General features: G+C 46.3%; 2 protein-coding genes across 5 annotated transcripts; both read right to left on the bottom strand.

Moving 5' to 3' along the window:
* Positions 1 to 415: 415 nt before the first annotated feature.
* PSMC3 (proteasome 26S subunit, ATPase 3) lies at positions 416 to 14,839 on the bottom strand (the record flags this gene model as incomplete). Its single annotated transcript, XM_079536743.1, has 12 exons — positions 416 to 595; positions 727 to 808; positions 966 to 1,111; positions 1,251 to 1,347; positions 1,842 to 1,990; positions 2,222 to 2,365; positions 2,469 to 2,606; positions 3,051 to 3,113; positions 3,713 to 3,817; positions 8,481 to 8,606; positions 14,657 to 14,737; positions 14,813 to 14,839. 12 exons carry the CDS (start codon positions 14,837 to 14,839, stop codon positions 485 to 487), a joined length of 1,269 nt encoding a protein of 422 aa, XP_079392869.1. The 3' UTR covers positions 416 to 484.
* Positions 14,840 to 15,329: 490 nt separating this feature from the next.
* Positions 15,330 to 24,216, bottom strand: RAPSN (receptor associated protein of the synapse; the record flags this gene model as incomplete). Of its 4 annotated transcripts, none has more annotated exons than XM_079537370.1 (8): positions 15,330 to 15,402; positions 16,045 to 16,244; positions 16,727 to 16,780; positions 19,388 to 19,510; positions 19,601 to 19,699; positions 20,035 to 20,193; positions 21,263 to 21,601; positions 24,001 to 24,216. In XM_079537370.1, the coding sequence occupies 8 exons, from the start codon at positions 24,214 to 24,216 to the stop codon at positions 15,330 to 15,332; spliced, it is 1,263 nt and encodes a 420-aa protein (XP_079393496.1). The 4 variants fall into 4 exon arrangements, with proteins under 4 accessions (XP_079393496.1, XP_079393498.1, XP_079393497.1 ...); XM_079537372.1 differs by having other exon boundaries at positions 21,422 to 21,601; positions 24,001 to 24,192; XM_079537371.1 differs by having other exon boundaries at positions 21,263 to 21,454; positions 24,001 to 24,192.
* Positions 24,217 to 25,302: the final 1,086 nt, after the last annotated feature.

Here is a 25,302-nt window from a genome sequence, read left to right as displayed (position 1 = left end):
ACTCCCATGGTGTCAAAGCTTCCAACATTAAGTTTAAGCTTAAAAGAAAAAGTTAAAACATCATTCATGTGTGAGTCCTGTTCACTCTCCATCACAGAGCTAAGTGTTTGCTGAAAATTTTTTAAAGATTCTGACAAATGTGTACAGCCTGTTTGCTGACTGCACCTGCAAAACCAGGGGATGCTTTTAGCATCCTTTGAGCTGCAGATCACAGACTTCAAAGTACACTTATTACACTATTACCTTGTGGTCCTCCTGAAGTAGCAGAGCAGGATTTAATCCACGGGCAGCACGATGGGCTTTGAGGACAGGAGGTTCTTACCTTCCCTGCTGTAGACGTAGAATCACTGGATGAGAGCAGCAGCCCCAACACATACCGTTTTAGAGCAAAAAAAATGCTTTATTTTTTCCAGACAGAAAGTAAGTGGTACAGTCCGAACTAGTCCTGTCCTCTGCCATGGCTGCTGCCTTGCCTGGGCAGAGATCAGGCATAGTACTGCAGGTTGGCTTTTTTCTTTGCTTGAACTTCTAAGATTCCTTCCATGTAATCCTCATGGGTGAGCTCTGTTGCTCCACGGCGGAGGGCAATCATCCCCTGCCCAACAAGACACATTTTAGCAAGGGCAAGTGAGTGCCATATCAGTTCATGGTAATGAACTCCATGCTAGCTTTACCTTCCTCCTAGGTGGAGGTGGCTGCTGCTGGCTGCTCTAAAGGATTACTTACCGCTTCAACGCATACAGCTTTGCACTGGGCACCATTGAAATCATCTGTGCAACGAGCCAGTTCCTCGTAGTTTACATCAGGGCTAATCAGAGTGGGGAGAGAAAGAAGTCTGAGAATGTGTGCCAAACATAAGCAGGGTACAGAGCTTCCTGAAACCCAACAGAGCTCCCACCACTCCACAGCTCTGAAATACCATCGGCATTAGTGACAAACAGCCCCAGGTCACACCTATCGCATACCTGACATTCATTTTGCGTGAATGGATCTGCATGATTCTGGCTCTGGCCTCCTCGTTAGGCATTGGGAACTCAATCTTGCGATCCAATCGTCCAGAGCGGAGCAAAGCGGGGTCCAAGATATCAACGCGGTTGGTTGCAGCAATCACCTAAATACAAGTACTGTTACCAGTCTGAGGCACCTGGAGGACAGGTCTCTCTCGTCCCCAGGGATTCACCAAGGTTCTTCCCTTTTACATCCCCTACTAAAATGCCTTGGCCCTCAGCAGCACTCTGCTAGATCCCAACCTTGACTTGTGTATTGGGCTGGAAACCATCAAGTTGATTAAGCAGCTCCAGCATGGTCCTCTGCACTTCCCGATCACCAGCCTTTTCACTATCAAACCTGAGGAGGAAATGAGGGTAAAACAAAATGATCAGCTGGACCCTGACCACCCACCCTTATGTTTTTAATCACACAAAAAAAACAGAATGACCACATTTCACACTCCTTGGTTAAGCTCTTCCAAATTCCTCCTTGGTACCTTGAACACTACAACTAGAACAGTCAGCAGCATCCAAGTCTCGTTATGTCCTTAGAGCTGAATGGAGCTAACGCTGTCCAGGCCTAAGCAGTAAATGAGAGTGAACATCTCCTATGCCTGGTGCACTTACCAGTAAACAGCTTTGTGTTGCATCAGACAATTGGATGGATCTCCAGGCTCACACATTCCACTCAAGCACACGTACTTCGAGCCCAAGGATCGTGGTAAGCGCAGTATCTGTGATTTACCCTCTTTCTATGTAGGCCATGCATTAAGCTCGACTTCCCTCATGTACTCAGGCAGAGGGGACAGCTAGGCAGCTCCTAAGAGCTCTGCAACAGGGCCTGTATCTCACCTTTTAGTGCCAATGGCATCCAGTTCATCAATAAAGATGATGGAAGGAGCTTTTTCCTTGGCTAGAGCAAAAGCATCTCGTACCAGCTTGGCTCCATCACCGATGAACATCTGCACAAGTTGCGGCCCTGCCAGTTTCAGGAATGTAGCCTGGAAAGTGAAAGACAATCCTATGTCTACACTTTTTGTTGGTTTTTTTTCAGTAGTGCCAGACCTGAACACTACAGAAAAGCCTTAATTAAAACAACCAAGTAAACAAAAAAATCCCAACCCTCATAACACCAGCTTATAGGTAAAATCCCCTTTCCCCTTGGACATGTTGTCTCTCTCATCTTCAGATACTATTCTACCACAGCATAAGTATTCAAAGGTTCCTTTTACCTTGGTCTGGGCAGCACATGCTCGAGCTAGAAGCGTCTTCCCTGTTCCTGGAGGCCCATACATAAGGACTCCTTTAGGAGGCTGTATACCCAAGTTTTCAAATTTCTCCTTATGATTCATGGGCAGGACGATGGCCTCCACAAGCTACAGCAAGAGAAAACTGTTAAGTCAAAACCAAACTTCACAAATCCAGGCTGCCCGTTTTAGGAAGTTCAAAGCCTGCTGTCCTCATTCACACTGGTATCACCTCTTGGATTTGTTTATCAAGCCCCCCGATGTCGCTGTACTGCTCTGTGGGTCTCTCATCCACTTCCATGGCTTTCACCCGTGAATCATATTCAGTTGGCAGAGTCTCCAAGATCAAGTAAGAGTCCTTGTTCACACCCTGCAAACACAAATTCTTTGCTTTTAACAGGCCTTTCAGATAGCAATCAAAGCACACACAATCAGAGGTGATCCACCAGGCCATTAGGATACAGGTATGATCAGCTCTAACACTATCATTCACCAGATTGCAACAGCTTGGCAAGGTGGACAACACAACAACTGATCTGGCACATTTTAGAAGGAAGGAGCCCAATATACCACCAGGTAGATAGCTAAATTTGGGGCACTTAAATATCTGCATAAATAGGCTCTCCAACACTACTTTTCTATACTACAAATATTATTGAAGCCATAGTTTCTTAAAAAAAAAATTAAAAAAAAAAAAAAGATTTAGTACAAAAATGATCTCAGAAGGATCTGAACAGACTGTATCCTTTCTAAAGGAAAATGCACATGCAGTTTTCTGGCCAACGTCACAGCTAACAGTCACAACATTACTCACCACTAGATCTCCAGGCTTCAACTTCTCAGCGTCAACCAACCCGATAACAGGCAGGAAATACGTCTACAGGACAGGAATTAAAGTGAGCAAAGCCAGCTAGTACTAGGACAAGGCTTGTACTAGGACAAGGACCTTTCCAGCACTCATGGAATCAAAGAATCTGTGAACCTGTGCTGGTTGTAACCAATGACTGCATTGTCTTTCAAGTGTTTCTCAGTAATTTCCAGAATAATCTTTTCCATGATTTTACCAGGCAGTGACAGGCCTATAAATACCAAGCCCTTCTTTCTTGTCCTTCCTGAAAATTAGGACAATATTTGCCAGCTTCTAGCCAAATGCGATCACTGAAAAAATACTCATGAAGGTCTCATGATGACATCAGCCAGCTCTCGGAGTACCCTGGGATGAAGCCCACTGGGCCCCATAGACTTATATTCATTCAGCTGGAGCAGCAAATCTCAAACAAGTTCAGAGTTGGCTGGGAGCTGACTGTTCCCCTTAGTCATTGTCCCACACTCAGGGCTCTGGAGGCCCCATCATCAGTGTTAAAGACAGAGGCAAAGAAGGCATTAAACATCCCTGCTTTATTTACATCCCTATTTGCCAGGTGACCAACCAGCTTCTGGCTGCTCCTCACACCTAACTGGACACGTGGCTCTTACCTGGCGTGTAGAGGTCTTGATGACAGCACATTTGCCCTTTCTCTGGGAATCCAGGTCAATATTCGCTCCATCCTCCTCCTGGTCGTTGGGGTCGACATCCAATAGCTGAAAACCAGAGCGAAAATCTTCCCTACAATGTAACCAGACTAGCAGCTTCCAAGTAACACGGAGTATAAAAAATAAAAATTTCCATTTCCATCTTGAAAGCACTAAGTACCTTATAAAAATTTACCTTTTCCTTTCCTCATGCAGCAACACACAACAGCACAGAAAAAGACACTATGCAGCCCAGAACAAAGCAGTAGCTAATGGCACTGATTTCTTTCCTCCTTACAGCATCTTACATTAAGTTTTAAAACACTAATACCAACCAATCGTTGTTTTCCAAAACTGAAAACTGGCTACGATTTTAAAAAAAAAAATCAGATAAATAGATTGATTCACAAAAAGGACATCATGTAATATCTGGACTTTCTAAAGACATTTGCAAAGCTATCTCAACTGAACTCTTAAAACAACTAAAGCAGGTATAAGAAAATGCTGTGAACAGAATCACAGAATCGTAAAGGCTGGAAAATACACCAAGATCACCAAGTCCAACCATCAGTTCATCCCTACCACATCCACTAACCACATGCTTTTGTTTTGGCTTGGGACTTGGCACAGAGAAGCATAGTGCAGTGCGGCAGCAAATTTGGTTTGGCTGCTTGAGGGCTAGGCTAGCTCTGACAGGAAGCAGCTGCCAGGTGCCATTGCTTTCCACATGGCAGCAACCCTCTGACACCCAGGGGGTGGAGCTAGGAGCAGTGACAGCTCCTTAAAACCTGTGGGGGTGCAGCGACTCAGGGTCTCAGCACAGGGCAGGCGAGCAGGGCACAGTATCTCAGCTCACTAGTGGGCACCTATTGGCTGCCTTCGGGTCAACATACTCCAACATGGTCTTCACTAGGCAGAGAAGTCAAGTGAGAAAGATGGTGGCGACTCAGACTGAGTCCCTGCCCAAGGATGTGGCAGTTCAAGTCTCTGGGTGCAGCGAGTGCCTGAGTCAGCTGCTGCCACTGAATGGGGGGGCAAGGACTCCAGCTGTGCAAGGTGCAAGCAGGCAGACGACCTGCTCAGTACAGTGGTGGAACTCAAGGAGGAGGTTGAGAGGTTACAAACCATCCGAGTGCAAGCAGGAGACAGACTGGTGGAGTAACTCACTGTAAGAGAGACACTGGGGTGATACCTACTGTGGGCAGTACTCGGTGTGGGTGGTAGCTACAGGGGGTGGTTCTGGGTGGTCCTTAACAGATCACAGGTTCACAGAGCAGTCACGTGTCACAGTATATAGGCAGTTGTTGCACAGCAATAAATCTGCACTTGAGATACACCCTATGGTGTGCATCTCTCGTGTCCCTGTGCCAGGTAGGGGTGCAGACGGGAGGGCGTTAATGAGGTGCTGTTAGCTGGGCTGGAATTGCGTGGAGGTTAGCAACACCTACCAGGCGGTGGTGGATTGCCTGCCCTGCCACTGCTGAACAGAGAGAGGCACTTTGAGAGAAGAGGAAGAGTGGAAGCAGGTAACAGCTTGGAGATGTAGGAAACCCTCATCCTGACCATGCTTGGCTCCCCTGATGCCTCTGCAAAATAGGTTTGAAGCTCTGGAACTTGAGGGTGAGGTGAGTGAGGGTGGGGTGGGTGAGGGAGTGGTGGGAGGTCCACCTGCAAGGTTGTGTCCGGTGAAACAGTTGACCCCATGCCTCAAGACTGCCTCCATCTGAAAGGAAAGAAGGTCGGTTGTCATAGTTGACTCCCTTCTGAGCAGGACTGAGGGCCCTATATGTTGGCCTGACCCACCCATAGGAGAGTGTGCTGCCTCCCTAGAGCACGGGTCAGGGATATCTCTAGAAAGCTTTCCTGGTCTTATTCGCCCATCTGATTACTATCCCTTATTGGTAGTTCAGGAAGGCAGCGATGATGCTGCTGAGGACTATAAAAAAATGACCTCAAGGGACTGGGGAGTGTACCTGATGGAGTGGCTATGCAGGTGGTTTTCTATTCTATCCCTTCAGTGGCAGGGAAGGATACTGAGAGGATCAAAAAGACCCTCCTCATAAATAAATGGCTCAGAGGTTGGTCCAAATACAAGAATTTTGGTTTTTTTTTGATCATGGGGCAATTTACTCAGCACCTGCCATGACAGCTGCAGATAGAACTCACCTGTCTGCAAGGGGTAAAAGGATCCTAGCCCAGGAACTGGCAGGAGTCATTGAAAGGTGTTTAAACTGGGTAAGAGGAGGCTGATGAAGCCTTCCATAAACAACTGGAAGTAGTATCACAATTCCAGGCACTGGTGCTTATAGGGGACTTCAATTATCCAGATATTTGCCGGATAAGAAACATGGGCAGGCAAGTGCAGTCCAGATAGTTCCTGCAATGTGTTGAAGACAACTTTCTGATGCAGATGGTGGAGGAAACAACGAGGGGAGGGGTGTTGCTGGACCTTATTCTCACTAATAAGGAAGGGCTTGTCAAGGAAGTAAAGGTTGGGGGCAACTTGTGTTGTAGTAACCATGAGATGGTGGAGTTCAAGATCTTGAGTGGAAGAAGCAAACTGAAAAGTAGATTGCTACCGTGGACTTTAGGAGAGCCAACTTTGATCTCTTCCGGGACCTAGTTGGAGCTATCCCATGGGCTAGGGTGTTAGAAGGTAAGGGAGCCTGCGAGAGCTGGTCGGCATTTAAACAGCTCTTCTTCCAAGCTCAGGATCGGTGCGTCCCTGTGAGCAAGAAATCAAGAAAGGGTGGCAGGAGACCTGTGTGGATGAGCAAGGAGCTCATGCACAAACTCAAAGGGAAGAAGGTCCATGAAATGTGGAAAAAGGGTCTGACCACTTGGGAAGAATATAGAAATGTTGTCAGGGCCTGCAGGGACGTGATGAGGAAGGCTAAAGGCCCCCTGGAATTGAATCTGGCAAAGGTGATAAAGGATAATAAAAAAGGAGGAATAATTGCATGCACTGGTACAGATTGGAGGACGACCTACTGGAGAGGAGCTCTGCAGAAAGGGACCTGGGCGCCCTGGTGGATGACAGGTTGGCCAGGAGCCAGCAGTGTGCCCTCGTAGCCAAAAAGGCCAATGGCATTCTGGGGTGCATTAAAAAGAGTGCGGCCAGCAGGTCGAGGGAGGTGATCCTCCCCCTCTACTCTGCCCAGGTAAGGCCTCATCTGGAGCACTGTGTCCAGTTCTGGGCTCCCCAGTACAAAAAAGACAGGGATCTCTTGGAAAGAGTCCAGCAGACGGCCACGTGAAGGGCCTGGAGCATCTCTCCTATGAGGAAAGGCTGAGTGAACTGGGTCTGTTCAGCCTTGGGAAGAGAAGACTGAGAGGGGACCTGATCCAGGTCTATAAATATCTAAGGTGTGGGGGGCAGAGTGGTGAGGCCAGATTGTTTTCAGCAGTGTGTGGACACAGGACAAGGGGAAACGGCCAGAAACTGCAGCATAGGAAGATCCACAAAAATGTACCCAAGAACCTCTTTACAGTGAGGGTGACGGAGCACTGGAACAGGCTGCCCAGGGGGGTTGTGGAGTCTCCTTCTCATTGGAGATGCTCAAGACCCACCTGGACACCAACTTGTGTAGGGAACCTGCTTTGGCAGGGGGGTTGGACTTGATGATCTCTGGTCCCTTCCAATCCCTACGATTCTGTGATCCACACATGTATAATCAATGATGTAATCAAAGATGTTATAATTATGAAATAAACAAGAGAGTTAGGCAAAGCAGATTATAATAACAAAAAGAGAATAGATAGGATGCTTATCCATATCCTGGGCTCGCTTATGAAACTCCAGCCGAGTGGATCTCCAGAAGTGATCCTTTCCCACTGGTAGCCAGCTCTTAAATGGGTCTGGGAGAGGTGCAGCCAGGCTCCAGCCCTTCCAGTAGCACAGGTGAATTGCCTTCACCTGCGCTCCCATGGCTGACTCATTGCTCACATCAGGTGATCAATCAGAGGTTCAGGCTGTAATTCAGCAGTTCCCACACAACACACTTCTTGAAAACCACCATGGACGGTGACTCCACCACCTCCCTGGGCAGCCCATTGAAGTGCCTCACCACTCTTCCTGATTAAAAATTTTTCCTAATATCCAACCTGAGCCCTGGCACAATTTGAGGCCATCACCTCTTACCTTAAAATACCAACGCAGCTAAGGGACAGAAGTTGCAATATGGCTAGCAAGTCCCTGAGCTTGCAGGGACTGCTCCCTAAATGTGTATTAGTTATGAAGAAAGCACTTGAGAATTTGTTAATTAATTAATTCCAGTCCATTCTCTTCAAGAGTTACTTGTGTAACTCTTAAAAAATCTTTTTGATTGAAGTCTCCTTATTACTGTTATTTTGACTGCAGAACTTGTCTTCTTGCAAAGCTGGCAGTAGTGTACAGATGTACAAATAGCAGACCCATTGCTTTTCAACCACTCTGCTATATTTCACATACTCAGGTCAATACTAAGTGAGGCTGTGTCACCTCCAATAGCTGTGTTAAGGACAGAAACCCAGCTAATATCTCCCCAAGAAATGACCCTGACATGAAGTGGGCAAGTGATAAGCACTTCCAGGTCACAAATAAAGCCATCAGAAAAATGTGGAAGTCTTGACTTCAGGATCATAAACAGTCTGACAACACACCATGTCTCCAATTACCAATGGGCTCCCTGTCCCTTCTCCCTCCTGACACAAATGGTGTACGTTTCTCTCCTTGCTCCAGAAAAGCACTCACCTCAATAACATTTGAGACAAGGTACGGCAGAGTTTTGTTCACTTTGATCTTCTCACTGTTCTCTTTGATCTTGTCTTTCATGGCCTGAAGCTCATGGGTCACTCTCAGCACTTCGCTCTTCATGATCTGGAATCAGTTCACAAAAGAAAGGGGGAGAAATCAGAAGTGTGGCAACATATAATTTATATTATTCTGGGAGTAAAATGATTTTTAAAATGTAAGGCTGGGGAGACAATGGAAATAAAGAGTAATATAAAAATAGAAAAAGTCACTAAATTAGCCTAAGTAATATCTACCACTAATTTCTTCCCAGTGTCACTGGATATGTTTACCCTGACTGAGACATCAGCTCACAGGGTTGCAATGTGGCCTAGATAAAGGAAATGTTTGTGGCTTTTTTAATATATGCACATCATATAGATTTACATATACACACACAAACATAAATAGCATTGCAGAATCATTACAGTTGGACAGACCACTAAGATCATCAAGTCCAACCATCAGCCCATTCCCACCATGTCCACTAACCACATCCCTCAGTGCCACATCCACATTCTTGAAAGCCACCATGGATGGTGAGTCCACCACCTCCCTGGGCAGCCTGTTCCAATGCCCCACCGCTGTTTCTAAGAAACCTTCCCTAATATTCAACCTTAACCTCCCCTGGCACAACTTAAGGCCATTACTTCTCACCACCATTACCTGGGAAGAAGCTAACCCTGACTTGCTACAACCTCCTTCCTTCCAGGTAGTTTAGAGAGCAATGAGGTCTCCCCTGAGCCCCAGTTCCCGTAGCTGCTCCTCATAAGATGTTCTAACCCTTCACCAGTTTCACTGCCTTTCTCTGGACATGCTTTGGACGCCAGTGCTGAGTACAGAGAGACAGTCACCTCCCTGCTCTTGCTGGCAACACTATTTCTGATACAGGCCAGGATGCCTTCGGCCTTCTTGGCCATTTGAGCACACTGCTGGCTCTTGTTCAGCCAGCTGTCAGCTAACCCCCAGATCCATTTTTGCCACACAGCTTGCCAGTCGTTGTGCCCCAAGCCTGTGGTGATGCATGGGATTGCTGTGACCAAAGAGCAGGAATCAGCAATTAGTCTTGATAAAGCTCATACAATTGGTCTCAGTCCACTGATCCAGCCTGCCCACAGCCCTCTGAAGGGCATTCCCACATTCAAGAGATGAACACTTCCTCCCAATTTGGTGTCATACACAACAGCTCGGTGAGGGTGCACTCAATTCCCTTGTCTGTATCAACAATATGCAGAACAGGACCAGCCCCGGTTCTGACCCCTGAGGAACACCACTAGTGACAAGTTGTCAGTTGAATTTAACTCCATTCACCACCACCACACTCTGAACCTAGACATCCTCACAGATTTTTATCCAGTGAAAAGCACGCTTGTCCAAGCCATGGGCTACCAGCTTCTCCAGGAGAACAACGTGAGAGCAGTCAAAGGCTTTACTGAAGTCTAGGTAGATTACATGCTCAGCATTTCCCTCACCCACCAGGTGGATCATAGAAGATGATCAGGTTGGTCAAGCAGTACCACTTATTGGCTAGGAACGATCCCCTGCTTGTCCTGCACATACCACATGATCACACTCAAGATCTGCTCCATGAGCTTTCCCAATACTGAGGTCAAGCCAACAGGTCTGTAGTTCCTAGATCCTCCTTCCAACCCTTCCTGTAGATGGGAATTAGTAGGTCTCCACTTGTATGGGACCTCCCTGTTTGACCTGGACTGCTGATAAGTAATGGAAGGTAGCTGAGTAGTCATGCTAGCTCCCTTTGCACCCATGGGTGCATCCCCTGCAGCCCCACATACTTGTGACAGTCCAGGTGAAGCAGCAAGTTGCTGTTTCCTCCTGAATTCTGGGGAGTTTATCCTGCTCCCCATTCCTGTCTTCCAGATCAGGGGCCTGAGCACCCTGAGGGTAACAGGCCTGACTATTAAAGACAGATGTGAAGAAGGCATGGAGAATCTCAGCCTTTTCCTCATCCTCAGGAACAACATTCCCCACCACATTAAAAAAAAAAAAAAAAAAAAAAAAAAAAAAAAAAAAGCGTAAGATTCTCCTTGGCCCTCCTCTTGCTGTTATTATATTTCTCATGAAACATTTTTTTATCGTCTTTAACAATGGTGGTCAGATTAAGCTCTTGCTGGGCTTCAGCTTTTCTGATTTTCACTCCACATACCCTAGCAACAACATAGTACTCTTCTTGAGATGCCTGACCCTTCTTTCAAAGATGGCAAAGATGTCTTTTTTTCCCCAGACTCTCAGCAAAAGCTCCCTGTTCAGCCAGGACAATTTTCCTCTATGCTGGCTCAGCTTACGGCACAGGGGGCCCATTACTGCACCTTTAAGATTTCCTTCCTGAAGAATGTCCAGTCTTCCTGGACATCTCTGCCCTTCAGGACCAACTCCCAAGGGATTCTCCCAACCAGCATCCTGAAGAGTTTAAAGTCTGCCCTCCCGAAGCCCCAAGTAGCAGCTTTGGTGACCCCCCCTGCCTCTTGACTCACCAAGAAGAGAACTCAATCATATTGTGCTCATTATGCCTAGGGCAGCTTCTGATCACACCTCCCAGATGTCCTTCTCTGTAAACAGCTGGTCTCACAGGGCACTTCCCTGGTAGGCTTTCTTACCAGCTGTGTCAGGAAATATTTTTTACACAGCTCACGATCCTCCTAAACTGCTTCCACTGGGCTGTACCACATTTCCAGCAAATATTAAGTAAGTTGAAGTCTTCTGCAAGAACAAGCGCTAGCGACTGCATCTGCCAGCTGTCTCTGTAACAGATGCTCACTGGGATGTCAGCCTTGTTGCCCTTCCCCCAATCCTTACCCACAAGGACTTGATATTATTCCCAGCATTAAGTTCTACATCAAAACACGCCCGAACACAAAAATCCAATCCACTGCACCTCCTTCCTTGCCTACCCCTCCTACAGCGCTTACAACCCTCCACTGCAGCACTCCAGTCCCAGCAATGTTCCCATCACGTTTCAGTGATGGTGACTAAGTCATACTTTTCCTGCTGCAGTGGCTTCTAGCTTCATTTGTTTGTTATCCATGCCGTGTGTACTGGTGTAGATGCACTTCAGCTGGGCTATCATTCTCACTCTAGTCCTGGCATGCTGCCCCCAGGTTCATCTCTAGCAAGCCTGATTTTATCCCCTTTCCCCTTCAAACCTAGTTTAAAGCCCTCTCAGTGAGCCACACTAACTGCTGGGCTAGGATCCTTTTTCCCCTTTGATTCAAGTAGACCCCATCTATTATCAGTAGGCCTGGTTCTGAATAAACTAACCTATGATTTAAAAACAAAAAACAACAACAACAAAAAAACCCACAACAACAAAACCCTGATGGCACCATCCTAGATATACATACATACATATATATATATATATAGATACTCAGCTAAATAAACATACACACATGCACATCTATATGCATCCATTTGGAAATTATTTGTTGATGAGTTTAAGGAATTGTGCACTGGAGTGATCAGCAACTGAAAGTACCACAACGACACATCAAAATAAACAGAACATGAATGGGGAATGGCAGAATTGGGGCTTGTGTCTACTGAGATCAGTGGGAAGCAGTGGGACTAGCAGCACCTTTACAATGGGATGCACCACCACTGCTTCCAGTGGAACAAACAGAAATGCAGGCGCTGTCTTTATCTACAATACCACTCACATCAAGACCTACACATAAGAAACAAACTTATCACTTACTTCTGTAGAGAAAAACACTTGTTCTCCATAAAAAGCATATCACCCAACTCTAGAGTAACAACCATTACTTATCTCCCAACAGTAGGACAGCAAAGCAAAGCAAAGCAAAACTTGGGCTCATAGGCCAACTTAGGCTGAGAGAGACCTCTAGGGACCTCTACCTCCACCTTCTGAGAGCAGGGCCAGCTGCGTTCACGCCGTATTGCTCAGGACTCTACCCAACTGAATCTTCAAAGCTCCTAAGGACAGGACTGCACAATGGGCAGGAGAGCTTCTCTGGACGATCCACTGTACTGTCTGACTGCCCTTACAAGAAGGTTCCTGCTGCCCCAAGGAACATCTCATTTTTTCAATTTATGATCTGCCCTTTTTGTCTCAAGGTAACCTTAACCTGGACCTCAATATGATACAAAACCTTTCTAATAATGTACAGTCAATGAATATAAAGATGTTATAATTATGAAATAAATAAGAGAGTTTGGCAAAGCAGATTACAATAACAAAAAGAAAATAGATAGAACGCTTACCCCTATCCTGGGGTCACTGCAAAACTCAGAGGAGGGATCTCCAGAAGTGATCCTTCCCCACTGGTAGTCAGCCCTTAAATGGGTCTAGGAGAGGTGCAGCCAGGCTCCACTCCTTCTGGCAGCACAGGTGAATTGTTGAATTGCCTTCACCTGTGCTCCCAGGGCTGACTCACAGCTCACCTCAGGTGATCAATCAGAGTGTTCAGGCTGTGATTCAGCAGTTCCCATAGAAATAACAAAAAAAGAAACCCCACCAAAAAAACAGAGACAAACCAAAATAAGTTGGGCACATGGTAGATAACTTACATTTCATACATCTCATCATCACATAATTTTACAAACTTTTCTGTGAATTTTTCTACTAATTGGAAAAAAAATCAAATAGAAGATAAGAAAGTTCTGTAATCCCTACCCAACAAGCACATTTATATCCCAAATTACCACAGCTGACACAGGTGGTTCTTGGCATTGTCTGAGACAACCACACACTTTCTACTTCTGCTCCTAGCTGCTGTCACAGCCTGACAGCTCTGTGTCTGAGCCCCATGGACAGCAAAACCGCACAATCTCTGAACTCACTGCACCCGAACTAGCTTACATGGTTCTATGTAATGGAAAATCCATTCTTCTCTAAGTTTAAAACTTTTGATGTTAAGCACAATAATGTACTTAGCACATAATTATTCACAGGACAGAAGTATTACAATAATTGTTAAAGAATCTGTTATATAAAAATGCAAAAAATTTAGAAATTTTATTCTACATAGTCTTGGAAACATTCAAGGAACACTCCTTGAATGTTTCCAAGCTTGCATAAAGGGAGTGTGCCCATAAATATTGCTGCTATTTTGAGTATGATGCTCTTACTATTAAATGGGAAAAGCTGCTTATGCTTACTCTATTCTGCTACTTAAAAATAAGACAAATTTATTTTTGCTGTCTTTAACACATAAAAGGGTATGTGTTACATAAAAGGCTCCAAAGTCTGCAATGCTTGTAGAGCTTTAAGCAGCAGGATGAAGCGGCCTTGCACAGCTTATGAAATAACTTATCTCAATTTTGCTAACCTCAAGAGGCAGGACAAGCCTAAGATAAAGTTGTCTTCCAGGTGGAATGGGCCCATCTTGGGTCGGGTCTAGGCCTTGTCCCATGTAACCACTTCCTCAGTGACCAAGATGAGGGGACATATGCAGATGACACCAACACAGTGCAACAGTCTGTGTGCGCAGATGTGGTGGGGCTGCTACTCAAAGGGACCCTAATGATGTAACAGCAGGAGGGCAGCCAGCAAATGGAGGAAAGTGATCATCCCTCTTTACTCAGCACCTGTTAGATTCTATCTGGAACATGGCACCCAGATTTGGACCCCAAACACAAAACACACCGATAACCCTGCCTGAATTCAGCCCAAGACCAGCAGGCTGGCCTGGGAGGAGCATAGGTGCTGTAAGAGGTAACTGCGGGAATGGGGCTTGCTCGGCTCGAGAACCAAAGAGAGGGATGAGAGGCAACAAAGACTGAAACAAGAGAGGTTCAGACTGCACGTAAGGCTGTTCGTATCCTCACGAGGACGGTCCCGCACTGCTACAGGCCTCCCCGAGAAGCGGCACGACCTCCGCCCACAGAGAACCTTGCAATCGCACAGGCTCAGGCCCAGGCGGGGCGGCAGCCCGGCACGGCCCTCCTGAGGCCCTAACCGACCCGCGTTGCCTGACCGCGCCGGAGCTCCGTAGAACCGTCCGTCGGCTTCCCCGGGCCGTACCGTTCTCCCGCACTTCCCCTCAGCTCTCAGGCCCGCCGTTCGTTGTCTCGGCTCCCGATGTGCTAACGGCCCCCGGCTCTCCCCCCCCCTCGACAGGCGCTATCCCCTGCTCCCCCCGGGCCGGCCGCGCTACCTTGATCTCGCTGTCGAGCAGGCGGGTGCGCTGCACGATCTCCTCCGTAGACATCTTCAGCACCTCCTCGCCAACGCCATCCTGCGGGGCACAACGGCACCGTCAGCCCCGACCCCCGGCCCGGCCCCGCTCCCCCCGGCCCTGCCCGGCCCGCACCTCCGACTCATCCCACACCGACGCCATCTTTCTCTCAGCGAGAGAGCGGCGCGCGGCCGATTCCTCACGGCGGATCCGGCTCTCCCGCCTCCGGACGCGGGGCGCACAGCAGAGCGGCAGCAGCGGCGGCCGTAGGGGGCTCGCGCCTCACCCCGTTCCCGCCGCGACTCCGGCCCTCGGCGCCCCGCTGCGCGGCCCCTCCCGTGCCGAATCTGCGGTCGGGAAGGCAGCGGCCGCCGCGCTGGTCACGTGCTCCGGCCAAATCTGCTGCGTTATAGCTCCGCCGCCATCTTGGTGGGGGCGGTGCCATCGCGAGCGCCGCTCCCCCCTCCCCGCGCCCGCCCTCACGCGCGGCAGACGGGCTGGTGGCGGCGGCAGCGTTTATTCCGGTCAGCGCGCGTACAGAGGTGCGCGAAGAGAGGCGCCCCGATGCGGCGACACCGAGGGCGCCCCGAGGACCCGCCCCGCCGCCTCCAGCGGGAGGCACCGCGGTTCCCGTGCCCGGCGGCGTCCGCGGTCACACGTATCCGGGTTTCACCGACAGCCGGCGGCAGTTGGGGCAGCCCCGCGTCCCGTTGGTCTGCAGGCACCTGCAAAAGAAGGCGGGCGGGTGGCAGGGGGTTCCGCCGCCCCCGGTGCCAGTGCTGCCTCGGAGCACGGGCCACACGGGCGGGCACGCAGCCGGCCCGGACACCCACGAGATCTGTCATACAGCGGTTTGGTGGAAGCGCTGAAGCGCGTTCCTCCGCAAGAGGAAGCCGCGTTGCTCTCCTTTCCTGCTAGGGACAGCAGCGCCCCTGGACTCTGGGGGCAGTCCCGTAGTGGTGTAGTGTCATCCTGATGGTATGTTCTTAAATACTTAAGTTTCGGAACTAAAAATAAGACAATGTCCATCGTGACAGTAGCACAGTAACAGACTGAACGCCTTACTCAGCTTTGTACTCCTCCCCTACCAGAGTGAAATGGAGGAGTTCAGGGAAAAAAGCCAAACCACCTGTGGGAGCATAGATCTCCCAAAAGGTAGTAACAGATAATCTGTGAACTGAGCTAAGTGCCTACAAGGCAAGGGAGTGAGGTGGACGTTACGACTAAATCTCACCCTCTAAAGGCTATGGCTAATGAAATCGTGTAGAACACCTGGGGAAAAGCATACACCACTGTCCTGTTCTGGGCATGAACTGCTCCTTACTCTAACATAAGGGCAAAGATCTCCGGTATTTCCAGCTCATTACTTTAAGTGGAAGAAGTGGGAGCAAGGCAGCGCCTGCAGCTGGTTGTTCTTCTCCCCAATAGATTCTCCACACATGCCACAGTACAGCTCCATCTCCTCCACGCATTCATGGAACTTCACTACATGGTCACGCAATTCTCGCTGCTGCCCCTTTGTGCGATAGATCCTTTCACACAGACAGTGGAGCTTCAGCAGACCAAGCTGCACATGAGAGGCAGAAACAAGAAAAACGAACAAGGTGAAGATAAAGCACTAGCGAAGGGACGGGACCACTACGGCCCCAATTAGTCAGCTAGAGAAGTGACAGCATAAAAGGGTGCCCAAGGGATAGGATCAGTCATCAGGACATTTGGTTCCCTCTGCCTGCAACCAGCACTCAGTTCAGCTGTGGCACAGGCCAGAAGTATTCTTCAAGAGGAGACCCCTAATCCTTCAGCTCTGCAGTTGCTTCACATCGCGTTTTTAATGCTCCCCATTTCTCCCTGTTTATCCCACTGTAACCCCTTCCTCACTTTTCAGACCTGCAAGTTGATGCTTATAACTAAACACAACAAAGCATCATCAGTTGGTTAATATAGACTCATTAGTAAGCAATAACAAGTCTGGATGCTGTAATGCTTGGATTATTAAATCGCTTGACAGAAGACTAGAGAAAGTAATGAAGAGAAGCTATAGGGTCCTACCTTGTTCCCTAGTCCCTCTGCCAGTTCCTGTGCCTTTTCAATGCTTTCCAGAGCCTGTAAATGGAGAGCATATAGTACCAATTCTCAGTCTGATGTAACAAAAATGTACACATATGAATACTCTGACAGGAACTGAAAGAAGAGATACAGTGTGAAATCTGAATGAACAAACATCCCTGCAACCATGAACACATGGCTGTCTGGTAGATATATCCCACCAAAAGTCCATTCAGAAGAAAAGCTTTGTTTCTGAAAAAAAAAAAAAAACAACCAACAAAACAACCCACACAGATATAACCATCATTTCTGTTCCAGCCACGTCATGCAAAGAAGGGCTATGATGCTGGCAGAGGCTGGGGTTTCTAAGCAGAGAGAATACACTCATTTAAAATCAATCACACAGTCTTCATGATTGGGATGAAGCATAAGTAAAGCGAATCTTGTCCCCATCCTGCTTTACAGGCCCAATCTCTTTGAGCAACTCCAATTTCATTTTTACAAGAGGAAGGGATCAGCACTACTAACGGGCTTTTCCATTTTCTTGCTCTTCATGCATCCACTTTGTCCTACTTACATATAACACACTGTAGAAGTGTACTGCGAGTAATCTTTCCAGTTTGAAGGAAAGTGTTTAGTATGGCAACTGTTATATCAAATGAATCTCTACTTTCCCCTACATGTCAGAGCGTTCCACGCTGTTCTGATACTCTGTAGTTCTGGGAAATGGAGACTAAGACCCACTTCAGGTTTGTTGAGGGGGAAGAAGACATTTGCCCTTAACCACAATATTGATGAGGAACATTATCAAATTTCCACACTGGAATAGTAGGTGATGCCAAGTTATAGGAGTTGAGAACCATCTGAGATGAAAGAATGCACTCTGAATACAGAGGAGAGGGCATTAAATCTGTGGCAGCAACAGCCTAGGATAAGGGACTTGCAGAGGAAGTAGGCAGGAATCAATGGGCAGCAGGTAAAATATTACTGAGGGGTGTGCCTAGGAAGTGTGACTGTATACTGGAAAACTTGAAAGTAATTACTAGGATTAAGAAGGTGAAGCATATGAAGTGGAAGGAAGAGATGCTTGAGAAGTTCAGGGGACAGTCTTTCTAAGAGAGGAACGCGAGACTGCACGAGAGTTTGGGCAAATAGGCTGTGACAGCAGCTGGAAGGAATTGGGATAGACACAGTATTAACTACATGCAATGAAAGGAAAGTGGGACTAACTGTCTGAGGAAATTGCCCCAAGAAGGCCAGGATAAGAATAGGGAATCTGCAAGTGGAAAGCTTTCTTAAGTAACTGATACTGGGATGGAGCAGCATGAGAAATGGAAACTGGGACGGGTAAACTGAGGAATAGCTGTGGGCAATCGTTCAGTGCTTTGACATTTGAGGAGGTCATGTTTGGGGTGATGGGCATAAGGTCCCTGACCATTAGGACAGATTTGCCTCTAACGCTTAGTGCAGAAACCAAAACACATTCCCTTCTTTTACGGATACCGGTGAGATTAGGGCTCTCTGCAAAGTCCTTGCCAGGGTTTCACAGAGATCTGCCTGTAATATCAGAGGATGGCAGTGGCTGAAGGTGGGATGAGGGAGTGTAGAGATTAGATGAGTGCTCTGAATATTTTTTTGTTTAGCGGCCTACCTGCATCCTGTCCCATATTTTTGAATATGATATATGAAAGATACATGATATATGAGGTTTCATTAGGCAAAGTTTTTAAGTCCAGTTTCTTCCAATGCAAACAGTTTTTACTTAGTAAGATTGCAATGTGTGTTTTACCCAATTGATTTCCCACTGTAGGGAACTCAGATGCTGATTGCACTTTGATCGTGTTTTTTCTGACAGGTACATGCTTGTTTTCCTTCTGAGAAGCTTCATTTTACCTCATATACTTTGTCTCTCTCGTTATTGATAAGAGTGAAACTTCAGGTATCTACACCCAAAATGGCACCCCAGCGTGTCACTATGTAGACATTCCAGGTCCTTCAGCACTGAAGACTAACTTTTGAGCATTTTCTTCTCCAGCCCACTAACAGTAGGATCTGCTGCATCTAGTACATCTAGTCTGGATTTTAAGACATATACACCACCTAAGCACTTTCAAAACAGTGAACTTCATCCTCTTATACTATATTGACCTGCTGTCTGTTCTCAAATCCTTTTCTGCTCATTTCTCTGCTTCACGTCATGATTTATACACCTCTAGTTTCTCCAGGAATTTATGGTCATATTTGTCTGCAAAGCACATGGTGGAGCTGTAGGGCTGTCTAAAAATGATCACAGTAATAAGCTTAGTCATACTGCTAGAGAGTAGGCAGCGGAATCTATTTTAGAGAATAAGCTGATTGCCTTCAGTGGCAGAAGCAGACTTCCTTTCCTCAATGCTGGTTTCTCAGTGTACTGTTTAAAGTCATCAGGACTGACTAATGAGACGGTTCTGTAGGTCACCAGCCTGACTCAGAATGGATGTTCATATTGTTAGCAACTAATTCCTGGCTTAGAGGAACCATCTGGAGAAATACGATTACACAAGCAGGAGACTGCTGGTAGAAAAAGGGGGACAGTTCTCTATGCATCTGATGGGCATTCAGCTCAGAAAATGACAGCTCTCATCTCATCTGAAAGACTTATGCAGAAACAAGTTTGTTACTGACCTTGTCCAGCTCCTTCTGGATCATCCAGCACTTAGCCACTCCTAGCAGCACCTGGATCTGACCCAGGCGGTTTCCAATCTCTGTCATGATGCTCATGGCAGAATCATACCGGGGAAAGGCTGTCTGCAGTGGCAGGAAGGAAAACACATGTTTTGCTATGACCCGCTTTTCACACCGTCTTCCCATCCCCTCTGTCTTTCATGGTAGCTGTACCTGCACATCTCTGCGACTGCGATGGATATCAGCAAAGCACAGCAGACACAGTGCCTGCAGAGGCCGGTCACCATGCTGAAGGGCAATCTTCATGGACTCCTGAAAGAAATTAGGTCTTTGGTCAGTAAGGGAGAACAAATGGAGTGGGGCTGTATGCTCCAGACACTGAAGGGTCAACTCTGGAGAAATGGCGCAGCATTTTTAGTTAGTTTAAAGTACAGTCTTGTTCATGTTCCTAACTAGAGGACATTCATAGGCTCAAATTTTGAGGCACACACTGCTACTAAAACCAGAGCTCTAAGACTGGGAGACAGTGGGAATATCTAGAGTCAGGTGTGAAAGTCATGGCTTCCCTTTCCTCCCAGCCCTGTCCTGTAGGTAAGATCCCACTGCAGAGACCTCTGCCAGCTCTGTGTCTGCTTGCACCCTTGTACCTCACAGCAGTCCATAGCATCTGCCAAGCGCCCCAGCTTCCGGTAGGCCACTGCCATGTGATACTGGCTCATTGCACGGTACTTCAAGCTCCAGCCTGCTCCATAGTCATTCACCAGCTCTGCTGCTTTACATGGGAAGAACAAAGCTTTCTCATAGTCCTGTAAGGCAGACAGACAGTAGTGACCGCAAAAGACTGAAAAAGAAAAAAAAAAAAAAGGGACAAAAGCAACTATTTTTGATTTACTAATGCTGCAACAGCTAGCAGATTTTTGTACGCCTTTCTTCCCCTGCCTGTCCTCTTCCACGTGCCCTGCTTTCTCTATTGATGTGAATATCAAACTGTGGAAGGTGGAATTGCCATGTGCCGAATTCATATTGCTCTCTATTTTCAGGACACGTGAGAAATGACACAGCATATGAATTTTATATAGTACGCCAACAGCCATATGCTGCCAGAATCATTTGTTCTCTTCTGTAGCTGAAGCCTGAAAACTGTCTCTGGTTTTATGTTATCTTTGCTTTCAGCATATACATGGAGCCCTCATGTTTTTCATGTGGAAAGTCAGGATCTCTCAGAGGCTGGTTATTCAGCGCTGCAGGAAGCAGGAACAAAATAACAATGGCCTCAGCAAATCCACAGTAACTAGTTAAAACACACATGCAAAAAAAAAAATATATATATATCTATACATCTTTCTGCATTAAAAAAGTTTAGAAATAAACCTTGTTTTATAAAAGTATTAAAGATATCTAAACCGTTCTCAAGTGAGATACTTCAGTTAGCGAGTCTTCCATTAGTGACAGAAATCAAGAGTTTTTCAAGAAGGGAGATGATTTGTTGCATTGATAATGGAAGTTAGAACTGAAATCACTTTACCCTCAATTCCTGCCTGGTTTTGTACATACAAATAACTATTTGCCTGCAACAGTAGTTGAACTAGAACCCTTTGAGTTCTGCCTGCTTGCAGATACTGCCTCCTCTGATGTGATCTTTGAAGCTAAGTTTAATCTTTTCAATTCACAGCTGCTTCTGCTGTACTACATAAGCATTCCACCAATCCTTACTACAAAGAGGAGTATTCTCTGATGATTTTACAGTGTAGATATTTAAATTTGGAACATTCTGCCAGCACTTCACTTCCTACAGCAGATATAAGTTGAAATTCACAGTGCTTTCCATTATGAGACAATTGCCCTCCCATCCTCCCCCCCCTTGGATTACTGCACCTTTATCTGGGCATAGAAGTTCCCAAGGCTACAGCAGACTCGACACTCCAGCATCTTGTCGTCATTGTTGTGTGCATAGCGTAAAGCTTTTTCAAAGCACTCCAAAGCCTTCTGGAAAATGCTGAGGCCCAGGAAGGCATTGCCCATGCTGAGGCTCACCTGGCCATTCAGCTGCGGGCTCACAGTAGTACCCTGCATGTTCAAGCATGTCTTACAGTAAGATATTGTTTTCTGGAATTCACAGAGTTTCTCATTGCTGCGAGCCAGGTTTAGATAGCCCTCTGTAAGGTAATTTGGGTCTTCCAGCTCCCGTGCTGTGTCAATCTGTACCACTGCGAACTTCAAGTAGAAAAGACCGTGTTTACAAAAGGCATGTAATTTACTTAAATACAGCTCAAACACTCACAGAGTAGCATCCTGCACTGGAGAAGTGGCACATCCCTGAGCAGGGCAGCATGGATCACATGGCACTGTATACAACAAGCAATTAATTATCTGAAGGTTTACACGTAAGCAGTCTATGCATGTGAACAGTCTGAAGAAACCTCTTTCTCAGCCTCTTGGACATGGACATTGAGCTGGCAGTTAGTGGAAGAAAAATGTTAAGTGACCCTAAAGAGAAGCAGGAGAGGCAGAAAACCTCTGGCAGCTCCACTTTCTTCTGCTCACATAATTAATTCTGCTTTCTCTAGAAGGCTTAAGATATTGAAGTACTCAAAGAAACTAAGTAAGCTATTTCATCAATTTTATACTAAAAATTATAGTCTAGTATTGTTTTTTTTCTTCTATGATTCCCTGCTTCCAGTTCTAGTAAATTTTAAGTTTATTTTCTTTTAGACCTCATGCTCTTCTGAGCAGAGATTCTCTTCTGTGCTCGGTGATGAACCAAGCACACTGCTGCCTTGAATTAACATTCATAACAAAGGTAAATATTCAGCAATTTTCTCCATATGTGTTTTCATTAAAGCAGTCAGATTCACAGATAACAATTCCTAAAGGCACTATCTGCTTCATTTTTGCACATTGGCAATACATAATGATTTAAGCCGCTAGAACATGTTATGTATTCCACGAAGTAGAAACCAATACAACTGCTTATGCTTGGGTGTATATGTCCACCCTCTCCTTAGCATTTCAAGAAAGCTGCCATGTGGACTCATTAGCACGTGTTAGCTTATTCTTTCCTGCATTCCCTTACCTTTATGTAAGTTCTTCATTACTTCTCGATTGCCACAGCCTGATTCCATGGTGTGAAGCAATTTTTCTCTCCGAGAGACTGAGCGTAACAACTCTTCTTAAATCACAGTTAATTTCGTGTGTTTAATTCAAAGACCCCTTTTTCCCCATTATTTCCTCTCTCAGTGATTAATATTAATGTTTTCCATCCTCTATCTTTGGTAACTTGCAGTAAAATACTCAGTTTGAATGAAACTATTTGTTTTTCCTAATACTAAGAGGAAATAAAATTCATCTAGTCTGAGCTCTTCTTTCTGTTCTCTTCAGGGGTAACAAATTATGGTTTGAGTATCTTGGGTTCACTCATTTGCCTGTTTCCCAGGTAGCTATACATTACCTTTTTGGATTCTCTCTTCCCTAATCAATCTGTTGTTTCTGCCACCACCTATCCCACAGCGTTTCTCAGAACTTCTTGTCTTCAGATGTTTTCCATGTGTGTACCCTTTTTTCCTTCATGCTAATTATCTGCTTTGTAGATGAGGTTTTGACATGTGCACAGGTTCACTCATAAGATGACCCCACCACTTCTAAACAGAGCTACCAGGAATTTTTCAATGAGATGTGGCACCCCCTTCACTTTTTGTTCTACATGCTGAATGATTACTAGTCTAGTAAGAGGCGGTCAAAAACATTAGAACACCAAGGGCCTTTAGTAAGACCCTATTTTAGGCTGGGATAGCTACTTAAGACTGTTAAAACACTGTCCTGTCTTCCAGATTCCTCAGTCAGTCTCCCAGACGCTGTCTGCTACTGTATGTATGCATCCTGCTCAGATCCATTCATCAGCTTCTTCTTATTCACTTCATCAATGTGTTTATCCTCATGCATTTCTGTATGCAGCTTCAGCTTCTTTTTGCCACTCTTTGATCAAGCCCTATATCCTTTCTCCAATGCTGTCCTCACAACTGGGAGCCTCTCTCTGACCTCAACTGTCAGACTCCTCCTTGAACATCTTTCAACATCCACCCCCTACTCCCAAAAAAGAATCTCTGTTCCCCTCTTTATCAGTCCCCTTGCAAACAATTGTAATAAAAATGTCAGATCTGTGACAGATACCAAGCAGTTGAACAAGATAACAGACATTTCCTCACAAGACTGCAGCTTATTCTATAGAATCTACTTGAAGATCTCTATTTACTCTGAGGTACATGCTGAAAACAGTTTTTGCTGTAGTAAATGTTCTGTTTTCATACCTTTCTCTGAAGCTTCATCACACGGCGTGCTTGTATGAGGAATAAATCAAGAAAGGTCCCCATGATTACCTAGAGAACCTCATTAACCTAGGAATCCTAAAGGATGAGGCCCAATAAGAATTTGTACTTTGTGTATCTTGTAAGCTGGAGCTATCAACACAGCGATTAAGGCAGCTCACAACATGCTCCCAATAGCTAGCACATGTTACTATATGCAACATAAAAGCCCTGATTTTACATTCTAATCTCCAGCCACACTCTGTAGTGGGTGTAACACAATGGCATGCATTCATCTCCAGTTTGCCTTACCTTCAGCATATCTTTGTATCTGCCCATCTCTGCATGAGCAGTGATGAGGCAACCCAAAACGCGAAACCTGCCAGCAGGATCCGCAGACTTCTCCAAAACCCTCATCCAGACTTGCAGAGCCTTTTCAGTCTGATTAGACTGGTAGAGATGGAGTCCTTTTTCTATCTGTTGCTTTGTCTGGTCCTGACCCATCTCCCATGCATTAAAAAGCCTCATGTACTAATCTCTAAATGCAGCAAAAATGAAGAGCCTGAGAGAACACAACATAAAATGCCCTAATACAGGAGGGCAGGTTGTGTGCTCAGAAAGCTTGGAGCTATAAAAGCCCAGCCATGCCAGGCAGCTGGAGCTGTGGAAGGCAATGGCAAGAAACGGTTGTTTGGCAATGAAGGTAGAATCCCAAATCCACTAAACGAATATCTTGCTTGCTAAGACTACATCAGTGCATTTGCCTGTCCAACCCCATCAACAAAGACGAAAAGCACAACAGGGGGAGAAAGAGAAAAATCTCAAGTGACTGGAGTGAAACTCAATCTGAGCAGCCACTGCTAGGCATCTCCATTGGTTGCAGCTGTTCCTGCCAGTCTGGCTCACGTGGCTCCCAGGAATGCTGGTCAGGCTTCCAGCCTCCAAGGTCAGGGTGAGCCAACTGCCCACCCAAGTCTGCCAGAATGCAGCTTATAAATACCTCATGGAGAGACAGACAATCAGCTGCAGTCACAGGGATGTTATGTTTGCCTCTCTTTTCTCACTTGCCCTTTTCTTTTGTAAAATCACTGTGGTGATGGGGTAGTCTGGGAGGTAGTAGACTCAGCTAGCGTTGTATCTTTAGGAACAATTCATACTCTAAGAAGTAGGTTATGTTTTAAAAAGGAATTCAAAAATTCCAGTACGTCCACGCTGCTTGCAACAATGTGCCTGGTAGTAGAGCGTATCCAGAGAGGGCCACAAAAATGATCCAAAAGACAGAACACTTCTCCTACAAGACAGCATGAAAGAGCTGGGGCTGATCAGCCTGGAGAAGGCTCCAGGGAGACCTAATAGTGGCCTTTCACTGCATAACGGTGAGCTGCAAGAAAGAGGAGGACAGACTCTTTAGCGGGGTCAGTTGTGACAGAACAAGGGGAAATGGTTTCAAGCTTAAAGAGGGTAGATTTAGGTTGGATAGAAGGAAAAACTTTTACACAGTGAGGGTGGTGAAGTACTGGAACATGTTGCCCAGAAATGTGGTAGATGTCCCATTCCTGGAGACTTTCAAGGCGAAACTGGATCAGGGCCTGGGCAACCTAATCTAGCTGCGTA

Source organism: Tetrao urogallus (assembly GCF_951394365.1).
Source record: "Tetrao urogallus genome assembly, chromosome: 6".
NCBI lineage: Eukaryota > Metazoa > Chordata > Aves > Galliformes > Phasianidae > Tetrao > Tetrao urogallus.
The sequence above is the reverse complement of the archived record's forward strand: the minus strand, read 5'-3'. Positions and strand labels throughout refer to the sequence as shown.